At 39.5% G+C, this 21,960-nt stretch overlaps 1 protein-coding gene and 1 non-coding gene across 3 annotated transcripts; one reads left to right on the forward strand and one right to left on the reverse strand.

Moving 5' to 3' along the window:
- The first annotated feature begins 4,586 nt into the window (after positions 1–4,586).
- Positions 4,587–11,459, forward strand: LOC118563944 (alpha-N-acetylgalactosaminide alpha-2,6-sialyltransferase 3-like). 2 transcript variants are annotated; one of them, XM_036140295.1, is made up of 4 exons: positions 4,587–4,969; positions 7,128–7,537; positions 9,247–9,354; positions 10,741–11,459. In XM_036140295.1, exons 1-4 carry the CDS (start codon positions 4,721–4,723, stop codon positions 10,925–10,927), a joined length of 954 nt encoding a protein of 317 aa, XP_035996188.1. In that variant the 5' UTR covers positions 4,587–4,720; the 3' UTR covers positions 10,928–11,459. The 2 variants fall into 2 exon arrangements, with proteins under 2 accessions (XP_035996188.1, XP_035996189.1); XM_036140296.1 differs by having other exon boundaries at positions 4,886–4,969; positions 7,169–7,537.
- On the reverse strand, positions 8,290–8,383 carry trnai-uau. The gene is made up of 2 exons: positions 8,346–8,383; positions 8,290–8,325 (listed from the first exon to the last, which is right to left on the reverse strand). It is a non-coding gene; the product is annotated as a tRNA-Ile (tRNA).
- Positions 11,460–21,960: the final 10,501 nt, after the last annotated feature.

Raw genomic sequence — 21,960 nt, forward strand, 5'->3', positions numbered from 1 at the left:
GCTGAGAAGGAAAAAAGAGCAATTGGAGCTTGATGTTAATTTGTATCTGCAAATGAGACAAGAACAAGAAACAGAACTCAAGGCTGAAGCAAAACCCTTTAAGCCTTGGACTCAAAGTTCAGTGTCACAAAGTTATCTCCCAGTACAACATAAAGATTCATGGAAGGTGAACAGATGCACTGAGGAGCAATGGGAGATGCACACCGTTAGAAAACAGTAATGCAGCTTAAGCGAAAATTCAAACTGAAGAAACTCTATTGCCTACCTCCATCAATCAGAGACTCATCCGCCTCCGACGCAAGCCAATCAGCTTTGAACTGCTCCTCCTCGAAGCCAATCAGCATCCTGGGTTCATCTTAAAAAGAACTCCACATCCTCGTCTCGGCCTTCTCCTCAGCGAGCAAGCAGTGGCTGCGCCGTGTCCGGTTTGGACTCTGTTGACCGGTTTCAACCCACCTCCATCCCCTTCTCCACCATCGTAGCAAGCTCCGCCTGTCTTTCCTATGGTGCTGCTTCAACCTCGTCCCTATCAGAGTGTTATTCCTCCTGGACTCTTATGGAATTCCCAGTCACTCTTTAAAACGGTCCGGCAGAAGACCGCCATGTTGAGCCTGGTTCTGCCAAAGGTTTCTTCCCAAAGGGGAGTTTTTCCTCTCCACAGTCGCTTCATGCTTGCTCATCATGGACAGTTCATGCAAACCTGTGTTTATCAAGTTGGACATCTAGCTCAAACAGTTCAGCATATGGACTGAACAAACTTTATTTATCTCCACTCCACCACCAGTTTCAGACCTGGGGGGAAATATCCCTATTCTCATACGCCTGCTTATGCATATTGAAGTATAATTCAGCGTGAATTTTTCCTGCCGAGGTCTGAGCGCCAAACTCTTAAAATATTGTATCAATAAAATTCTTCTAATTGCCTTTTCTTTCTGTGTGAGTTTTTCAGATTGAATTGGTAAAAACACAAACTGATTTTTTTTATGCTAACGTTAAGGACGCTTACACCTCCGCCCCCCTCCCCCCTCTGGGACGCTCAGACCACAACCTTGTCTACCTGCCCCCCCATTACATTCCACTGGTGAGGAGACAAAAGGCACAGAAGAAGTCAGTGAAAGTTTGGTCAGACGAAGCCAGTGAGAAGCTGAGGGACTGTTTCAGAACCACAGACTGGAGCATGTTCCAAAGCTCTCATGGAGGTGACATCAACAGCCTGACTGAATGCATCACTGACTACATGAACTTCTGTGTGGAGAGCATCGTGCCATCACGACGGCTACGATGCTTTCCAAACAACCCCCGCTGGTTGACCCCTGAGCTGAAAGTCCTCCTGAACCAGAAGAAGAGGGCTTTCTACTCAGGGGACAGAGAGGAGCAGCGTAGAGTCCAGCGGGAGCTCCAGTGGAAGATCAGGGCAGCAAAGAAGGATTATGGGAAGAAGATGGAGGAGCAGCTGGCACAGAACAACGTCAGGGATGTGAGAAGAGGTCTGAAGAACATCTCCGGCTTCGGGCAGAGGACCAGCAGGGCTGCAGACGGTGACACCAAGTCTGCAGATGAGTTGAACTCATTCTTCACTCGGTTCGACTCCCCCCACACTCTCCCCCTCCCTGCCGTCAACTCTCCACACGTCTCCAACCACCAGCCCTCCAGAGACCTACCATCCCCCCCACCGCCACTCCTATCAACGACTGACCCATCCACACCTTCAGCCCTACCTTCCTCCCCCCTCACAATCACACCAATGCAGGTGAGAGGTCAGCTGATGAGGCTGAAACAAAGGAAAGCCTCAGGACCGGACGGCATCCCCCCCAGGCTGCTGAGGACCTGTGCAGATGAGCTCTGTGAGGTCCTCAGCTACATCTACAACCTGAGCCTCAGCCTGGGGGTGGTGCCCACCCTGTGGAAGACCTCCTGTGTGGTACCGGTTCCCAAAACGCCGCACGCCAGGGAACCGGCCCACTTCAGACCAGTTACCCTGACCTCCCACCTGATGAAGACCATGGAGCGCCTCATCCTAGCACACCTGCGCACCGTGGTGAGCCCCACCCTGGACCCGCTGCAGTTTGCCTACCAGCCCAACATCGGAGTAGAGGATGCCATCATCTACCTGCTGCAGCGGGCGCTCACCCACCTGGAGACCACTGGGAGAGCTGTGAGAGTCATGTTCTTTGACTTCTCCAGCGCTTTCAACACCATCAGACCGGTGCTGCTGAGGGGGAAGCTGGAGGACGCTGGGGTGGACAAACATCTAGCTGACTGGACCATGGACTACCTCACTAACCGCCCTCAGTACGTGCGGCACTCTGCAGCACCGGGGCCCCCCAGGGCACCGTTCTGTCTCCGTTTCTCTTCATCCTTTACACCTCGGACTTCACCTACAACACGGTCAGCTGCCACCTTCAGAAGTTCTCTGACGACTCGGCCATTGTGGGCTGTGTGTCTGAAGGGAACGAGCTGGAGTACCGGTCGGTCATCATGGACTTTGTGGACTGGTGTGAGAAAAACCATCTGTGCTTAAACACCAGTAAGACCAAGGAGATGGTGATGGACTTCAGGTGAAGACCCCCACCTCACACTCCTGTGAACATCCAGGGGCAGGACATAGAAACTGTGGAGACTTTCAAATACCTGGGTGTTCACGTCAACAATAAGCTGGACTGGACTCACAACACCGACGCCCTGTATAAGAAGGGCCAGAGCCGGCTCCACCTCCTCAGGAGGCTGAGGTCCTTTGGAGTGAGCCGGCCTCTGCTAAAAACTTTCTATGACTCTGTGGTGGCCTCAGCCCTCCTCTACGCTGTGGTCTGCTGGGCTCCTGGCAGTGCAGAGCGGGACAGAAAGAGACTGAACAAGCTGGTGAGGAAGGCCACTTCTGTCCTGGGCTGCGCTCTGGACTCTGTGGAGGAAGTGGCTGAGAGGAGGGTGTTGTCCAAGTTCACATCCATCATGGACAACACCTTCCACCCCCTGCACCAGAATGTAGAGGAGCTGAGCAGCTCCTTTAGTGACAGACTTAGACATCCTGTCTGTAAAAAGGAGCGCTACCGCAGGTCATTCATTCCTGCTGCTATCAGATTTTACAATGCTGCACTGTAACTGTGACCATAACTGTAATAATTAATGTGCAATAACCAAGGTGCAATAATTTATTTAATACACTGTCCTACAACCCGTGCAATAATCCTGATGTAGAGACTTCTGCTGCTATCAACACCTGAACATAAGTCAGCACACATGTATGTATGTATGTACAAATGTATACAATGTATATGCACATAAATACGCGTAGGTACGTATGTATGTAGGCGCATAGATATATGTATATATTTAAGTATATAGATATGTTTATTTATATATATATATATATATATATATATATATATATATATATATATATATATAGACCACTAAGAATGTAAATGAGACATCATATGCCCATTCCTATTTCCTTTTTTGTATTTTTTGGTATTCTTTTTGATCCATTGTATATATGAAGATTCAGCGTATATAACTGAATGCACCTTCCCTACTCTGCACCTTCTTGTATGAGCCGATGTGACGAGTGAATTTCTCTATTGTGAGATCAATAAAGACTATTTTATCTTATCTTATCTTATCTTATATGTCAGAAAAAGATGAGCAGCCTGCCTCAATGGTTCAATCACATCTACTTCCTGTGCAAATACAAGAAGATTTATGTACCGTAATGCATAAACAAAATGAAATCACAAACCTTGTACAACAGCAACTTTTACTGTCTTTACCCACTCGTGAGATTCCAGTATTTGATGGGGATCCCCTCCAGTATGGAAACTTCATCAGAGCCTTTGAACATGGAGTGGAATACAAAGCTAATAAAGCAGACGCTCTGTATTTTCTGGAGCAATTCACAAAGGGTCAGCCCAGAGAATTAGTGAGGGAGGAGTTGCCAGTATATGACTCCTGACAGTGGTTATCTACTGGCTAAAAAGCTTTTGCATGAACACTTTGGAAATCTCGGGTCTGATGGCTGGTTTGATTACTCTGTTTAAACACCTGCTCTGCTCCATCCCGCCTGCAATTATCTCTTACTGGTTTCACCTGGTCCCACCTCCATATAATCCTGGTTCAGTTTAGCCATCAGGGCCAGATCATCTGCTCTAGATTCTCGGTGAGTCTGATCCAGCATTCAAGTTGCCTGTGGATCATTTTCTGATTTGTTTCCAGCGTTCTGAGCCATCCTGTTTCCTGCTACCTGTTTACAGGACCTGATTCTGTGCCTGGACTAGTTGAGCTCGCTGTTGCTAGTTTATCCTTTAAGTCTTTTCATTTTTGACCCTGGACTGTTTTTGGATTATGGATTCTTGTTTTTTCCCTTTGTTTGATTCTCTGCCAGTATCATGTTTTCTGGTTCCTGTTTCCCTGTCTGTCAGAAAATAAATTATCTTTTATCGGCACACCTTTTGTCTGGCTGAATATTTTGGTCCATACTCTGAACCGTTACACATTTTGATTCTTTTAAAGTTACAAGATGCGTTACAACTCAAGTAGGCAAAATAGTGGGCATGCAAATACACCGAGAAAAGAATAATGAATCTGTTCTTTGCCGCAAGATAACAGGACCAACGGAGGAGGATCCCGTATTTCATCAACACGGGCTAAACTTTTTTTGTTATAAAACGCCTAATCGATATATTTCGAAGACGTATTTATCACTTCTTCTTTGAAGTTATCCCAAATGAGAACCCTCTGTTATTGCGACATGTGTACAGATGGATGTAGGACTGGGGGAGCAGCTTTCAGACATACGCTGCTGTTTCTCGATGTTTCACCGAAGCAGATGTTGTGCCGGTGGCTCTGCTTGCTCAGCCTGAGCCTTTTGTTCCTTTTCTGGTTAGGACTCTTCGTCACACGCGGTCCTTTACCCGCTACAAAAGGCTCAAGCCTCTGGGGCTACAGGAGGATTAGCCCGGACCGGACAGGTCAGGTGAGGGAGCTGAGGATCCAAGACACCAAGGCTCACATAAAACGTTTTTGTGATTTGCAGCGTCCCTCAAAACCAATCTGACAACTTTAAACTCATGCTGTAGGCTAAATAATCCACATTTCCTTCACTTTTCATGTCTGCTGCTGAAATAAGTGCGAAACAATATATCTTTTTTTTTTTTTTTTCCCCAGTGTCCTGTCTAGCAATATGGCAATAGGAATTGATATCTCAATGCCAGATAGAGCTCGACAGATTTTGCTTTTACAAGTGGAGCAAACAGCTTTCGCCATAGTGCTCCACTTGATTTATGCTTGTAAATAGCTTTATTATGATTCCTGCAAGGAGAATTTCAAATTATATGGACATGACAATGGGAGAGTAAAGGAAGAACAAAAAGTGAAAGAAAAGAAAAAAAGAGTAGAGGTGAAAGAAAGAGGAGATAAAAGGGAGAGAATGATAAAACCTTCTTCGTCTGCTCCGTCACCTGGAAAGAGACACAAAAAGAACAGCACAACCAACAGACATAAAGCAACAGATACACTCGAATAACACCTAGATGCCATTGCTAAATCATATATATTATTATGTAAGCTGACATGTGTAATGTGATATTTGAAAAAAGAAAGTGAAAGAACATAAATAAATAAATAAATTATAAGATTACTGTATATAAGTGAACACTTAATACCTGGGACCCAGCACCAGTGGGAGATGTGAAAGTGCACTAGTTTAGGTGAAGATTATCCAGAAATAGCTTGATAGTGATTGTGGAGAACCGAAGACCCACCTTCCCCGAGCACAGAGGCAGGCGTCAGGGGACCCGTAACCCCGGACTCCCAAAGGGGCCCCTAAAGCAGGTCGCCCAGGAGGGGCCGACACAGGATATCTGCAACCCCCCCCCCCCCCCCCCCCCCAAGGAAGGAGCAGAGACGACCCCGAGGAAATCCCCCAGCCACCGCAATGCCGACGCCCTCAAGAGCCGCGGAGACGAGCCCGTGGGCTCCGCCGGCAGCTAGCCCGCTGAAGTGGTCCCGGCCATGGGCCCTGAGGGCCAGAGGCCCCAGGGGCGCCCCGCCCCCGCGACGGGGGCCCCGGGCGCCCCCCGGGGGGCCAGGCCCCGCGAAGAGGCCGCCGGGAGCGGGCCGGCGCACGCCCGGGAACCCGCCCCAAACCCGAAGCCAACCAATGCGCCAGGGGGCCAAGGCGCCCGCCAACGAAGTGGAAGAGGGCAGGACGTGGCGGGATGGGCTCCGCACCTAGCGGAGACTTGAGATGTTATTGGGAGAGGGAGCGGACCACACCCATACCTGGAAAAAAAACTCATTCACCCCATCCCTCCCTTGTGCCCCACTCACCACACACAGAGAAAAAAAAAAAAAGAAAGAAAAAGACGCTGTACACACATTCCCACATAACACTCTGTAGCCTTTAAACAATAAATTACTTTATGTAATGCTGCAAGTAGGCCGTTGTAAACAGTGTATTTGGATTAGATTGCAAAAAAAAAAAAAAAACATAGTCCTCTCCGCGCCTTCAGCTCATGTACGAGTATTAACCCAATTTAGGTTATGGAAAGCTTGAGAACAGTAGCTGTGTGCAGTTGAGATATTTTCCAGAAATCAAAGTAAATAACATTTATTCACATTGATGCTATACTTATTAGAAGAAATTTAAACAGGCGGTTCAAATAGATAAAATAAAACAATATTTTAGCTGTTGATGCTCTTTAGTTATGCTCTAAAACAGGGTCAAAAGTCTAGTCCACTGTTATTTTGTAGGTGGAAGGCTGGAAAATTCTTGAAGTATGGCTTTTGAACATTACAGGCTTTCTCCGGCATGATGCAAAAGATAATTGACTCAACTTCAGTAGTTTACATACATATATATTATTGACTTTCTGTTTTCCATGAGTTAAAATGCGATGTGATGTTGTAGCCTGACCAAAGAAGTGCACTGAGACGATAAGCAAGCACAGACATACCCCCTGCCCCCAAAAGTGGTGCTGAGTCATAATATGAGTTAAAGACAAAAGAACATTTAAGACAGGAAGATTATGATTAAATGAGTCGCAGTTGCATTAGATCAATGCTAGATTTGATTTACTCATTCTGGCTGAGACATAACACATCTTTAAGCCCAATCTGTTTTGTCCTTGCAGTTTCTGGAAACTCACTGTAACCACTGTGCCTTGGTCTCCAGCTCCGGTCAGATGCTTGGTGCCGGCACGGGAGATGAAATCGACCAAACAGAATGCGTGATCCGTATGAACAACGCCCCCACCAGAGGTTTCGAGGAGGACGTCGGGAGCCGCACCGACGTCCGGGTCGTGTCTCACACCTCTGTTCCCCTGCTGGTTAAAAACGAGCGGTATTATTTCAAACAATCTGCAAACACGACGTACGTGATTTGGGGCCCCGAGAAGAATATGAAGCAAGACGGAAAAGGAGTTACTTTCAATGCGCTCCTGAAGCTGGCCACCAAGTATCTGAAAGCAAAAATGTATATGGTGACCCGAGACAAGATTCAGTACTGTGACAACGTGTTTCAGAATGAAACAGGACTAAACAGGTATGGTTTGGGTGTAGTAGTGTCTCAGCTCAGTAAGCAACAACTTTAATTGTGCTAAAACTTGTGCAATAAAAGAGCTAAACAGTACAAATAACACATTATATTTACCACAGTTGCCAGTCAACAGTTTCTCTCTTGTAAAATGTAAACGAACAAAACTTAATTTTTTTAGTAGTGTGGAGATTCTATAGATAAAGTTAATAATGAAACAAAAAAAGCACTAGACGTTATGCTGCCTAATTTACTTATTTATAATTACTTGAAAATTTCCAAATTATTTCCTAAATAGTGCAGTCAAAAAACTACAGTTTATGTTCCCAGTTTAGTCCCAGCATGAAACTGTTTTATCTTGAGGAAATTAGTAAACTGGAACCTATTTTATAATGATTAATATGAAAAATCAAGATTTTTATTTTAAGTACTATACCTCTGTGATATCTGTATTTCGGACCCCTGAACTGTTCTTTTTTTTTTTTTTCAACTATAATTTTTTTCAAACTCCAGTGTTTGTACGACTGAACAATCCCTGTCAACAAAAAGCTGCAGTTGCTAACATTTTTGCCAACAATGTACTGACGGATTTATTTTCATCAAAAGAAGAACATGTAGTGCCGCATCAGAAGCAAAATCTGCCTTTTTTGAATGTGTGCTATGATCTCTTTGGTGCAGGATTTCCATCTAAAGAGATCCAGTTACTGTATAATGTTTCTGTCCATGTAATTACTAATTCTTCTCTTGTATTAAAGAAATCTTGCTCCAGGTGAGGCTTGAACTCACAACCTCGGCATGACTCAGCAGGTTACTGTCTTATAAGTACCACGCGCTGACCGATTGCGCCACTGGAGCCTGCCAGGCTTGTTTATGATATCTGCATACGTGACGTGACCTACCATATCCCACTGTCCAGGTCAGGTTATCAAGGCTTTGAGACCCAACTAAATCTATTACAGATGTAGCCAGGCCAGAAGGCAAAGCCTCTCTATTATGACCTCACACGCAAGCTCCTACAGGCTTCCTCAATCCTCTTCCTCTTGACAAGACATTATAGTAACTTTTGCATGATATCTGCTTACATGACGTGACCTACCATTTTCCCCTACAAGCTTCATCAATCTTCCTACTCTTGACAGGGCATAGCAATAAATGTGGTTTTCGTTCATTGACATTTATAAATAACTCTTGTTGGGACAAATTCTGGGATACACATTGGAAATAGGAAACTTTATCAGGGCTCCATTATTGCGCCATCACAAGCGAAATCTCCCTTTTTTTAATATATGCTATGAATTAGGTGGTGCAAGATTTCCAGCTAAAGAAATCTAATTCAAGGAAACTTTTTAGGAGATTGTGCCACTGAAGCCTGTAAGCCTGAGGTGCTTTGCCGCATGTCTGCCTCCCTCTCTCAAACCCCATTTCCTTTCATCCTGCTTTAAGAAAAATTATCCACTCTAAAATCCCACAAAAAGAATATGTCTTAAAAAAACATCAAGGACTACAAGTGTAGTATTGATAGGAAATTGCATGAAAATCTAAGTTTTCTAATATTAAACATTTTTGTGTAAAAGGGAAATTCATGATAAACCCTCAAACATGTTCCTGTTCACCTATTCAAATAATGTATAAACTAATTTATTGTAACTGGTGGCTTTCTAAGGGGGTTGTTAAATTATGCATCTATCAGAATAAATTTTTATGTTTCTTTTCCTTAGGATGAAAACGGGTGCCTTTCTCAGCACTGGATTTTTCAGTATGATCCTCGCTATGGACATGTGTGACAGCATCAGTGTTTATGGAATGATTGATGATAACTACTGCAAGTGAGTTTATGATGTACAACAAAGCTCCATCATTTCAAGTGTAGCTCCCTCCAAAAAATGGTTTCCCTCTGTTAATGATTTGTAAAAAAAAAAAAAAAAAAAGTTTAAAAAAATGTTTTTGTTAAATGGAGACTAGGGTTTAATCACCTATTATTGGGTTACTTCTCATTTTAGCCCTGTACGGGGGCACTCATGTCATATTGCATATACTAAAATTCCCTTCTGAGCAATGGGAACCCACATCAAAAAGGTGTTTCATTTTGAGTTCTCTCTGTGTTTTCTAAGTAAACATGCCTGACAACATCACCGCCATATACTGTATAGTAATGTTTTACACCTAAGACAGTAAAAACATAAAAAATATAACAGAGTGAAAAATAAACACAATTTAAAGTATTGAAATGCATTTTCAGGTTTTATAATTTTCTGCCAAAATACAGTTAAAATATGCTATTTACAGTCATTTAAAATAGGAAACTAAAATTATTCTAATCTTTACTTGAGGTGTACTTGTAATAGGTTTGACTATGACTATACTTAAATATCTTTAAATTGACTAGAGTTGTTATTGCATTATTCCCTAAGGTAATACATCACACAGACATCAAAATAAATATATAAATAATATGCTTTTCTTTTACCCCTTTTGTTCTTGGCATGGTGAAAATAAAATCTAAAATATATATTGGGTTGTCAGACTGCACATTCCAGTCGTTGTGGTTAAGGAAAAGCATTTGTGTTTTATATTTTAGCCCATTATTAATAGCAAGACCAAAATGATGTTTTGGAGCAATTCAAACTAAGAAATGACGAAATTGTATTCAACCTTGGTGAAGCTCTCTAAAACTGTACTTCAGAGATTTTTTTCAGCTCTTTCACTAGTCTCCTCACGAATCATAGCGAAAAGTTAAACCTGTCCTCATCTAGCCTTGATTGTGTCTGTTACAGTTGTTTTGAACCATTTAACTATGCTCTGTCCATGAACACCTTCATCGGTAGAAAACTAGATGTTTTCTTGTTGCCATTTCCTGATATGTAAAGATCAACACACAAATGACCTTTTCTAGTTTGAAGAGTGAATAGGGAAATAAATAGGCTTTTCTGTTGTTTCACCCCAGAAAAACCCAATCTTATGAATTACTCATGACAATCTCTTAACCATTCTGATCAAGGATGTTAAAAATTCTGTAGCTGCATTTATTTTACTGGAGCTGTTAGGGTTTTTCCACGGAATATGTTAAAAAATAAAAACAATTATTTCCCTACCTTTCTTTCTATTGAATAAATGTGCTCAAATTTGAGGTTGGACTTGTACTTTTTTCAATTTTAAATGAGGTTACTACTGTAAACCCTGTCCTAATTCTTGTGCTTTTTGCATCCTGACAGCCGAGCACATCACAGAGTAGTTCCTTACCATTACTACGAGCAGAAGAAGATCAGTGAATGCAAGATGTACACGTTCCACCAGAACAAAAAGCTCGCAGGACACCGCTACATCACTGAGAAGGCTATCTATGCCAAATGGGCAACACGCCACAAGATACAGTTTAAACATCCTGCATGGAGGCTCTGAGGAATGGCATCTTATATACTAAATATCCTGTCAACAGGTGATGGTGTTACAAAAGCAGGTGGAAGTTACTGTACTCAAGCTTTATGTTCTTGTTTCAACCAAATAGGTTGACTTTTTATTATTTTTATGTGATGAAGGGCATTTAACTGGCAGCGTTCAGTGTCTGTCATTGATTATTTAGGTTGTGTTTACCCATATTTAAATGGATTCCAGTAAAGCCCAACAAAGCACAAAACTGAAACAGTTTATGTCACAGTTGGCTACCAATCATTCATTCATTTCCATCTTGTGTCTAAATTTTAAGACCTATTCTGCCCAATTTTTTTTTTTACCTGTTTATTCTTTAGACAAATACAACATGTAGTTTTAAAGACATGAACCTGCAATTGTAAATAACATTTCTGTACAATGTTAGATAGAATATATTAGGTATAAATATTCAAGACATCAATGTTACAAATATGCAATTTAAAAGGCTTGATTATGTTCGTTGGCTTACGTCGTGTTCATACCAATAAATCTGTTTCACATTCTGCCAGATACCAACCAGAAAAGTAACATACAAAACATACAAAATGAGGTATGTAGAGAAAAAATATTAATACAGCCTCTGGGGTCTTTCAGATTAAGTGTCAATGCTGGCAGGTCATGTGACACATAGACTGAACATAGGTGGACTTCCTTTCCATAATTATGTGACTTTTAAGGTAATTGTTTGCACCATAACTTTTACTAATCATATAGGCTATACGTATATTTTCAGCTGAAGTAAAGGTGCCATTATTTAAGTGAAGAAATGTGCCGTAGCCTTAATGGTGTTGAGGGAAAAATATATGAATAGAAATTAAAATATATGAATGGAAAATTAGAGCTGGAAGTCTCAAAATTTGATACAGAAAAAAAATATTGCTTTCACTCTATGTAGTTCTTTTATTAATCTTGTAGGTCTCGTAACATTCCTGACAGTGCAACATACAGCTGCCTCAAAGATTTTCTGCATTTCCTACTTTATTAAAAAGCTGCTGTTGGCATAAAAATGACTCAGGGTCAAGGCTTTTGGGCTTTCCTAAATGGACAAGCCAAGGTATGCAGGAATTTACCCCAGAAATTACTCTGAATATTCACTAACCCAGCTTTCTGAAACGGGGCCGTGCTGCATGTCAGCTGTTTGTGGGGCTGTGTGGGATCTGCTTATCTCAGGCCTTAAGTGCAGTTTTTCAACCAATTTGTACTTTGGCGCTTCATAAATTTGGTTGGTTTTTGAGTGCTACACCTGCTGTTTGTTTCTGGAGCGCTGTTGCTTCTCTGGCGTTATCAGCTGCAGTTGAAGTCCATTGCAGTGCGCGGCTTCTGCTGGTTTCTGACATGCCTTCTTGTTCTATCTCCGTTTTTGATAAGCAGCTCTGTTTATACGTTTCTATCTGAGCGAATGCCTGAGGACTACAGCAATATACTTGTACAGCACTTTATCAAGTTTGACGACCCCAAAGCGCTTTACACTGGTCAGTTGTTCACGCATTCATGCACACATTCACATCCTGGCAATGGTGAGCTATGTTAGTAGCTACAGATGCCCTGGAGCAGACTGACAGAAGCAAGGCTGCTCTGCAGAAAATGTAAATAATTTGATGGAAATAAAACTTTACTGAAAGATGTACATGTCTCTGTTTTTCGTTAGCAGGACCCCTACTCTGAAATAAAACAGAGTAGTACAGCTCTAAAAAAAATCCAAGATTCGTGTCTTTTTCATGTAATTGGGCTAAATCTAAAGGCTTTATGATAAACAAGTGTGAAAGAAGTCAAAATGATTAGTTAAGTTTCATGAATGTCTTTTAATTGTTTTGTAATTTCAGCTCTCTTACCGAACAATTACAGTTAGAACAACAAGGATAGAAACACAGATGTTTCTAACAAAGGAAACAATTTGGTCATATGAACAATTTATTTAAAGAAAAGGATAAAAAAATGACATCAGCAGAAAGGCTTCTCTCCTGTGTGGATTCTCATGTGTGTGTTTAAATGTGATTTTTGGCTAAATCTATGTCCACATAGTTCACAGCAGAAAGGCTTCTCTCCTGTGTGGATTCTCATGTGTGTGTTTAAATGTGATTTTTGGCTAAATCTATGTCCACATAGATCACAGCAGAAAGATTTCTCTTCTGTGTGGATTCTCATGTGTGTGTTTAAAGTTGATTTTTGGCTAAATCTTTGTCCACATAGATCACAGCAGAAAGGCTTCTCTTCTGTGTGGATTCTCATGTGTGTGTTTAAATTGGACTTTTGGCTAAATCTATGTCCACATAGATCACAGCAGAAAGATTTCTCTCCTGTGTGGATTCTCATGTGTGTGTTTAAATTGGATTTATGGCTAAATCTTTGTCCACATAGTTCACAGCAGAAAGATTTCTCTCCTGTGTGGATTCTCATGTGTGTGTTTAAAGTTGATTTTCGGCTAAATCTATGTCCACATAGTTCACAGCAGAAAGATTTCTCTCCTGTGTGGATTCTCATGTGTTTGTTTAAATTGGATTTATGGCTAAATCTATGTCCACATAGTTCACAGCAGAAAGATTTCTCTCCTGTGTGGATTCTCATGTGTGTGTTTAAAGTAGATTTTTGGCTAAATCTTTGTCCACATAGTTCACAGCAGAAAGATTTCTCTCCTGTGTGGATTCTCATGTGTGTGTTTAAAGTAGATTTTTGGCTAAATCTTTGTCCACATAGTTCACAGCAGAAAGATTTCTCTCCTGTGTGGATTCTCATGTGTGTGTTTAAATTGGATTTTTGGCTAAATCTATGTCCACATAGTTCACAGCAGAAAGATTTCTCTCCTGTGTGGATTCTCATGTGTTTGTTTAAAGCTGATTTTCCAATCAGTATTTTATCACAGTCTTCACAGCTATGCTTCAGTCCTGTCTGGACTTTTCTTCTTGTGTCCACATTTTTGTTTACCATAGAACATTTCTTATATCCAGAGTGTTTCAGGTCAGAGAGAGAGTGCTCTACATCACTGTCCTCTTCAGTCTCTAAAGAAATGGAAGCATGTCCATGATCTGGTATCCTGATGTATTCTTCTCTATCATTCTCTTCTGGAAGCTCTTTGCCTTTAATTTGGTCTGGATAAAGCTGTGAAAGCAGCGGAGACTGTTCATCACCCAGACTCTTTATGGGAGGAGCAGTGACTGGAAATCTGATGGCATTAGTCACCTCCTTCCCATTGAGCTGCTCTCCTGGCAGATTGATGTAGACTCCCTTCTTCTCCTCCTTTATGTGGGGGTGCGTTGGGTGATGCGGGTCAGCAGGTCTGTGGTCTAAAGAAGCTTCTTCTTTAACAATCAGCTTCTGCTTAGCATCTGCAGGAAACATTGAAACACATTATGCACATCAGAAAGTATTTTAATTTCAGCCTAAACAGAGGCTTATTTTGATAAAGATATATTTAGGTAATTTTATTAGACTTAATTATTTGATTTAACTACTTTTTACTATTTTTTAGTTTGCATTATTATTTATGTCGTTTTTGTTTACAGTTTCTTGCAAACGTATTCACCCCCTAGCATTGTTCATGTTCTGTTTCCTCACAATCTGCAAAGTAAAATGGATCATTGGATGATTGAGATTGCACCATTTCATTTACAGTAACTGCAAAACAGTAAAACTCCATTAAACAACAGAAAACTTCAGCATTACAACTCCCCCCACCAAAAAAGTCAGTTCTTTGTATGGCTTCCTTTTTTAACCTTAAGTGCTGATGAAACAATGTTTCATTAGGGAGATAAAACGGAGAGAATCATAAAACGTCTTCAGTCTGCTTCATCACTTGCAAAGAGAGATGTAAAAAGAACAGCACTATGGCAAGCCGATTTAACATAAATTCGGTTTCGTCTGACTATCCGTAATTACATTCCAGATATCTTAAAATTCATTTTGACTAGACAAAACTACATTTTGACTATCTGGAATGGTAATTTAAGATATCTTTATTTACATTCTGACTAGGAAGAATAATAATTCAAGATATCTTCAATTACATTTTGACTAGTCAAAATTCCTTTCAAGATATCTCAAATTACTTTACCGGATTCGTCATTGAAAGCGTCACACATCCATAATTGTAATATAAGATATCTCGAACGTAATTATGACTAGTCAGAATTACAATTTAAGATATCTGAAATAAGACATTGCGTGTAAGCCCCTTATTGGCTGTAAACTGCCCAAAGCTGCCTGAACATTCAATGGCGCTGGCTGTTTTCGACATAATTGTAAGAAAATGCCACAATATAGAAAGAGCTTTTTCAGTATGGGATATGCAGAGAGGGCGAAAATAGTATACTTGAAAAATGCTTAAGAAATTTGCAAAAAGAATTTCGGATTTACTTGCTGCCGACACACACAATGCACTGAAAAACGGCTAGCTGAAAGCGCTACTATCGACTCATGTCCAAGCTGGAAATAAGGAATATTCCTCAGCCCGGGCCAGTTCAGTTAATAACCAGATGCAGTTTTTATACTGTGGTAAAGCTATCTGCCTCTTCGGAAATTATGGTAAAGCCAGATAGCTCTTGATTTTGACATGCTAGACGGCACAAGGCATTACAGCACCCTCCTTTAGCTCCTCTGAAAACAAAAGCGCACGCCTCCGGTTCCTGTGTGATGAAATATGGCAAGCCGTTTCGTAATTCAATATATCAGTAACGTCATTTTGACTAGTCAGAATGTCAATTTAAGATATCTTAAATGGAAAAGCTGAATAATTCAAGATATCTCTAATTCATTTAGAGATATCTTAAAAGGAATTTTGACTAGTCAAAATTACAATTCAAGATATCTTAAAAGGAATTTTGACTAGTCAAAATTACAATTCAAGATATCTTAAATTTAGTATTTACTAGTCAAAACTACATTTCGCCTATCCAAAAATACATTTAAGATATCTTGAATTATGGTGGCATTTGAGATATCTTTAATTAGAATTATATGGCAAGCCGTTTTAACATAAATTCGGTTTCGTCTGACTATCCGTAATTACATTCCAGATATCTTAAAATGCATTTTGACTAGACAAAACTACATTTTGACTATCCGGAATGGTAATTTAAGATATCTTTATTTACATTCTGACTAGGAAGAATAATAATTCAAGATATCTTCAATTACATTTTGACTAGTCAAAATTCCTTTCAAGATATCTCAAATTACGTCACCGGATTCGTCATTGAAAGCGTCACACATCCGTAGATGTAATTTAAGATATCTCGAACGTAATTATGACTAGTCAGAATTACAATTTAAGATATCTGAAATAAGACATTGCGTGTAAGCCCCTTATTGGCTGTAAGCTGCCCAAAGCTGCCTGAACATTCAATGGCGCTGGCTGTTTTCGACAAAATTGTAAGAAAATGCCACAATATAGAAAGAGCTTTTTAAGTATGGGATATGCAGAGAGGGTGAAAATAGTATACTTGAAGAATGCTTAAGAAATTTGCAAAGAATTTCGGATTTACTTGCTGCCGACGCACACAATGCACTGAAAAACGGCTAGCTGAAAGCGCTACTGTCGACTCATGTCCAAGCTGGAAATAAGGAATATTCCTCAGCCCAGACCAGTTCTGTTAATAACCAGATGCAGTTTTTATACTGTGGTAAAGCATCTGCCTCTTGGGAATTATGGTAAAGCCAGCTAGCTCTTGATTTTCACATGCGAGACGGCACACATCATTACAGCACCCTCCTTTAGCTTCTCTGAAAACAAAAGTGCACGCCTCCGGTTCCTGTGTGATGACATATGGCAAGCCGTTTCGTAATTCAAGATATCAGTAACGTCATTTTGACTAGTCAGAATGTCAATTTAAGATATCTTAAATGGAAAAGCTGAATAATTCAAGATATCTCTAATTCATTTAGAGATATCTTAAAAGGAATTTTGACTAGTCAAAATTACAATTCAAGATATCTTAAAAGGAATTTTGACTAGTCAAAATTACAATTCAAGATATCTTAAATTTAGTATTTACTAGTCAAAACTACATTTCGCCTATCCAAAAATACATTTAAGATATCTTGAATTATGGTGGCATTTGAGATATCTTTAATTAGAATTATATGGCAAGCCGTTTTAACATAAATTCGGTTTCGTCTGACTATCCGTAATTACATTCCAGATATCTTAAAATGCATTTTGACTAGACAAAACTACATTTTGACTATCCGGAATGGTAATTTAAGATATCTTTATTTACATTCTGACTAGGAAGAATAATAATTCAAGATATCTTCAATTACATTTTGACTAGTCAAAATTCCTTTCAAGATATCTCAAATTACGTCACCGGATTCGTCATTGAAAGCGTCACACATCCGTAGATGTAATTTAAGATATCTCGAACGTAATTATGACTAGTCAGAATTACAATTTAAGATATCTGAAATAAGACATTGCGTGTAAGCCCCTTATTGGCTGTAAGCTGCCCAAAGCTGCCTGAACATTCAATGGCGCTGGCTGTTTTCGACAAAATTGTAAGAAAATGCCACAATATAGAAAGAGCTTTTTAAGTATGGGATATGCAGAGAGGGTGAAAATAGTATACTTGAAGAATGCTTAAGAAATTTGCAAAGAATTTCGGATTTACTTGCTGCCGACGCACACAATGCACTGAAAAACGGCTAGCTGAAAGCGCTACTGTCGACTCATGTCCAAGCTGGAAATAAGGAATATTCCTCAGCCCAGACCAGTTCTGTTAATAACCAGATGCAGTTTTTATACTGTGGTAAAGCATCTGCCTCTTGGGAATTATGGTAAAGCCAGCTAGCTCTTGATTTTCACATGCGAGACGGCACACATCATTACAGCACCCTCCTTTAGCTTCTCTGAAAACAAAAGTGCACGCCTCCGGTTCCTGTGTGATGACATATGGCAAGCCGTTTCGTAATTCAAGATATCAGTAACGTCATTTTGACTAGTCAGAATGTCAATTTAAGATATCTTAAATGGAAAAGCTGAATAATTCAAGATATCTCTAATTCATTTAGAGATATCTTAAAAGGAATTTTGACTAGTCAAAATTACAATTCAAGATATCTTAAAAGGAATTTTGACTAGTCAAAATTACAATTCAAGATATCTTAAATTTATTTTTTACTAGTCAAAACTGCATTTCGCCTATCCAAAAATACATTTAAGATATCTTGAATTATGGTGGCATTTGAGATATCTTTAATTAGAATTATGACTAGTCAAAACTCAATTTAAGATATCTTGAATTGTAATTTTGACTAGTCGTAATTTAATTGTAGATATCTGAAATGGGTATTTCAGATAGTCAGTAATTCATTCGAGATATCTTGAATTGACGTCTCCATACAACTCAATGGAAAATCTGATGTCATTTCGACTAGTCAGAATGTAATTAGAGATATCTCGAATAGGTATTTTGACTAGTCAAAATACAATTAGAGATATCTTAAATTGCTAAAACGTCTAGTCATAAAACAATTTGAGATATCTCGAACGTAAGGGCGGTAAAACCGAATTTATGTTAAAACGGCTTGCCATAGAATTATGAATAGTGAAAACTAAATTTAAGATATCTTAAATTGTAATTTTGACTAGTCGTAATTTAATTGTAGATATCTAAAATGGGTATTTCAGATAGTCAGTAATTAATTCGAGATATCTTGAATTGACGTTTTCATACAACTCAATGGAAAATCTGATGTCATTTCGACTAGTCAGAATGTAATTAGAGATATCTGGAATAGGTATTTTGACTAGTCAAAATACAATTAGAGATATCTTAAATTGCTAAAACGTCTAGTCATAAAACAATTTGAGATATCTCGAACGTAAGGGCGGTAAAACCGAATTTATGTTAAAACGGCTTGCCATAGAATTATGAATAGTGAAAACTAAATTTAAGATATCTTAAATTGTAATTTTGACTAGTCGTAATTTAATTGTAGATATCTAAAATGGGTATTTCAGATAGTCAGTAATTAATTCGAGATATCTTGAATTGACGTTTTCATACAACTCAATGGAAAATCTGATGTCATTTCGACTAGTCAGAATGTAATTAGAGATATCTGGAATAGGTATTTTGACTAGTCAAAATACAATTAGAGATATCTTAAATTGCTAAAACGTCTAGTCATAAAACAATTTGAGATATCTCGAATGCAAGGGCGGTAAAACCGAATTTATGTTAAAACGGCTTGCCATAACAGCACAACCAACGGACACAGTATTACACATACAATAAAGTAACACCTTGATAACATCACTGGATCGTTTGGTTCTTCGAAAGACATCCTGCACTTGTTGTCATAGCAACATGTGCGCCAGCTTAAGCCTGCTCCAGAGCAGGCTTATTTAATGTAAACAAGATTAGATCACGGCTGTATAAGCCGAGGAGATGGGAAGTCTGCCGTAGCCATGTCCATTTTTACGACAGCAACCTGTTGCGGAAGGTGCAAGAATAATTTGCAGAGTTTTTCAAATTAATCACGTATTGCACAATAGACAGGATCCTTTAGAGCAGCGTGACAGTGTAATTGTAGAGAGAATTTTCTTGGTGGCTGTTATAAACAGACAAACACATCATTTGACAGTGGCTTTTAAAGAGGAAAAAGTGATGTTGGAGCCATAAATCTAAAATATTTAAGTTATTTGTATGATAGTTTGCTTTTTATTTTTATCATATTCAGTAAGAAGATTTGTTCGGACCATTTTATTGTGAAGTTTAGTTTACTTTGAAAGGCTTGCTTCCTGTCGAGCCGTATATTGTATTAGAAAAAACTATGGATGGATTATCTAGACACGGAGCAATACAGTTTTACCGTGTAAACTGTGGATGACTTGGAAAAGGAAGAACTTCATTTTTTGTGGATAAAGATTTTTTTTGTTAAAATTCCCAGTTTGCACGTTAGTTCCCGTCTCTAAAGAATGACACTGAAATTTGGATCTCTTGACATAACAAGTGCCTTTTTAAAATACAGTATAATAATTAAAGGCTACTATTTTGTAGAATATTCTTGTATTTCACTTTTACTTGTCCCCATGTTCTAGTGGGTCCCGTGGAGGCTCTGATATAAAAGAACAAAGTAAATATGAGATAATTAAAATGCAAAAATTCATACTGTAGAAAGTGATAGAAACATCTACCATGGACAGTATTTACGCATTAATTTGTCTGCTGCTGTTTGCCAGCCCTCTCTCCTGGCTTTAGCAGACTTTGAGGTGTTCCCTGTCGTTTTAATTGACTCAAATTCAGCATAACCTTCCATTAAAAACTCTTGTTCTGCTTGGGAGAAAAATTGTGGGCGTTCTTTGGCCATGCTGAACAGCCAATAACAGCACTGCTGATCATTGTTTCTACTATCGATACATTTCCCCTTTTAAACAAACGCAGGAACGCGCAGTTGTCTCAGATAACTCAATCCAGTGATACTAATCGTAAACAACAGGTGTGTTGGAAGAACTCAATTAGCCGGATCATGATTAGCCGGATGAAACCATCTTGGATGTCTCATTTGATCTTGGATGTTTTAAGCAACGTACGAAGAACGGACACCCCCCCCCCCCCCCCCACTTGTTCTTATGTTGACATAATACATTTACATTTCAGTGCTTCACATTTACATACCAAAAACAAAACACGCAAATTTGTCCATTCTCATTTTAGTTACAGGCTTTGTTAAAATATCAGCCACCATTTCTGTTGTTGGACAGTAAGAGAGAGTTATTTTTCCATCACTTAGTGCTAACCGAATGAAGTGATATCGAATGTCAATGTGTGTTTACATCTTTGGCGATGGACCGGACTTTTAGAAAGAGCAATTGCTCCTTAATTGTCCTCATAAACAGTCACAGGTGCATATTCACATCCAAAGTCCATTCCATTCATTAGATTCACAAGATAAATACTTTCCTGTGCAGCAGCAGCCAAAGCAATGTATTCAGCTTCACATGTAGATAAAAAAACTGTGGACTGCTTTTTAGACTTCCAGGAAATAACAGGTCCAGTTTCAGATAGGCTAAAACAGTAACCCGTCATACTTTGTCTGTCCTCCTGGGGTCCGTTCTTCGTACGTCGCTAACTCAGTTAGCTGGATTTCATTGTTGACGATTTGGCATGATCTTGGATCGTTTGGTTCTTCGAAACTCATCCCGGACTTGCTGTCATAGCAACATGTGCGCAAAGTTGAGCCTGCTGCCGAGCAGGTTTATTTAATGTAAACAGGATTAGATCGCAGCGGAGGAGATAGGGAAGTCTGTGTCTAGCCAGCGCACTTGGACCACCTAGTGGCAGAGGAAGGGACAGAATTGTGGAACACCATTTTTTTTATGTTCAATAAAAGACGAAACAAATAATGCTTCGTTCCTGTCGTTTTATTTAAACAATTATTTATAAAGAAAAGTCAGCAAGTCATCTTTTGCCTGCAGTAAGAGATAGTTATGATAGTTATGTGTAAAATGGTGTATTAGAATTTACTCTGAAGGTCCTTTTGAAGCAACTCGAACTCTAGTGCAGTTTTTCTCTTTTTCACGTTGTGGAGTTCAATTTCGCCTCTTAATTTGTATTTTTTTTTTCAGGTCAAAATACTTTTTCTTTTGTTGAAGATACCGTTAATATAGGGAACAGATGGCACCTTGAGTCATTTTGTGAAAAAAAAAAAGAAAACAGAAAAAGGGTTAAACATGTAAAAGTAAAAAGAACCCGATTTTTTTCAGCCTTCTTATCGGTGGCTGTTAAAAACAGACAAACACATAATTTAACAGTGGCTTTTAAAAAAGAGCAAGAAGTTGCTTTTTAAAATACAGTATAATACTTAAAGGCTATCATTTTGTAGAATATTCTTGTACTTCACTTTTTTCCCCATGTTCTAGTGGCTCCCATGGAGGCTCTGACATAAAAGAACAAAGTACTTATGAAATTATTAAAATGCAAAAATACATACTGTAGAAAGTGATAGAAACATCTATCATGGACAATATTTACAATTTAATTTGTCTGCTGCTGTTTGCCAGCCCT

This window comes from Fundulus heteroclitus, chromosome 8 (genome assembly GCF_011125445.2).
Source record: "Fundulus heteroclitus isolate FHET01 chromosome 8, MU-UCD_Fhet_4.1, whole genome shotgun sequence".
NCBI lineage: Eukaryota > Metazoa > Chordata > Actinopteri > Cyprinodontiformes > Fundulidae > Fundulus > Fundulus heteroclitus.

What these genes read in the sequence shown, in the direction of transcription:
- LOC118563944 (XM_036140295.1), top strand. Translation starts at nt 4,721, where the DNA reads ATGAGAACCCTCTGTTATTGCGACATGTGTACAGATGGATGTAGGACT. An exon ending in GCCCGGACCGGACAGGTCAG is followed by an intron (nt 4,970 to 7,127) that starts GTGAGGGAGCTG and finishes TTGTCCTTGCAG; the next exon opens with TTTCTGGAAACTCACTGTAA. An exon ending in ATTGATGATAACTACTGCAA is followed by an intron (nt 9,355 to 10,740) that starts GTGAGTTTATGA and finishes GCATCCTGACAG; the next exon opens with CCGAGCACATCACAGAGTAG.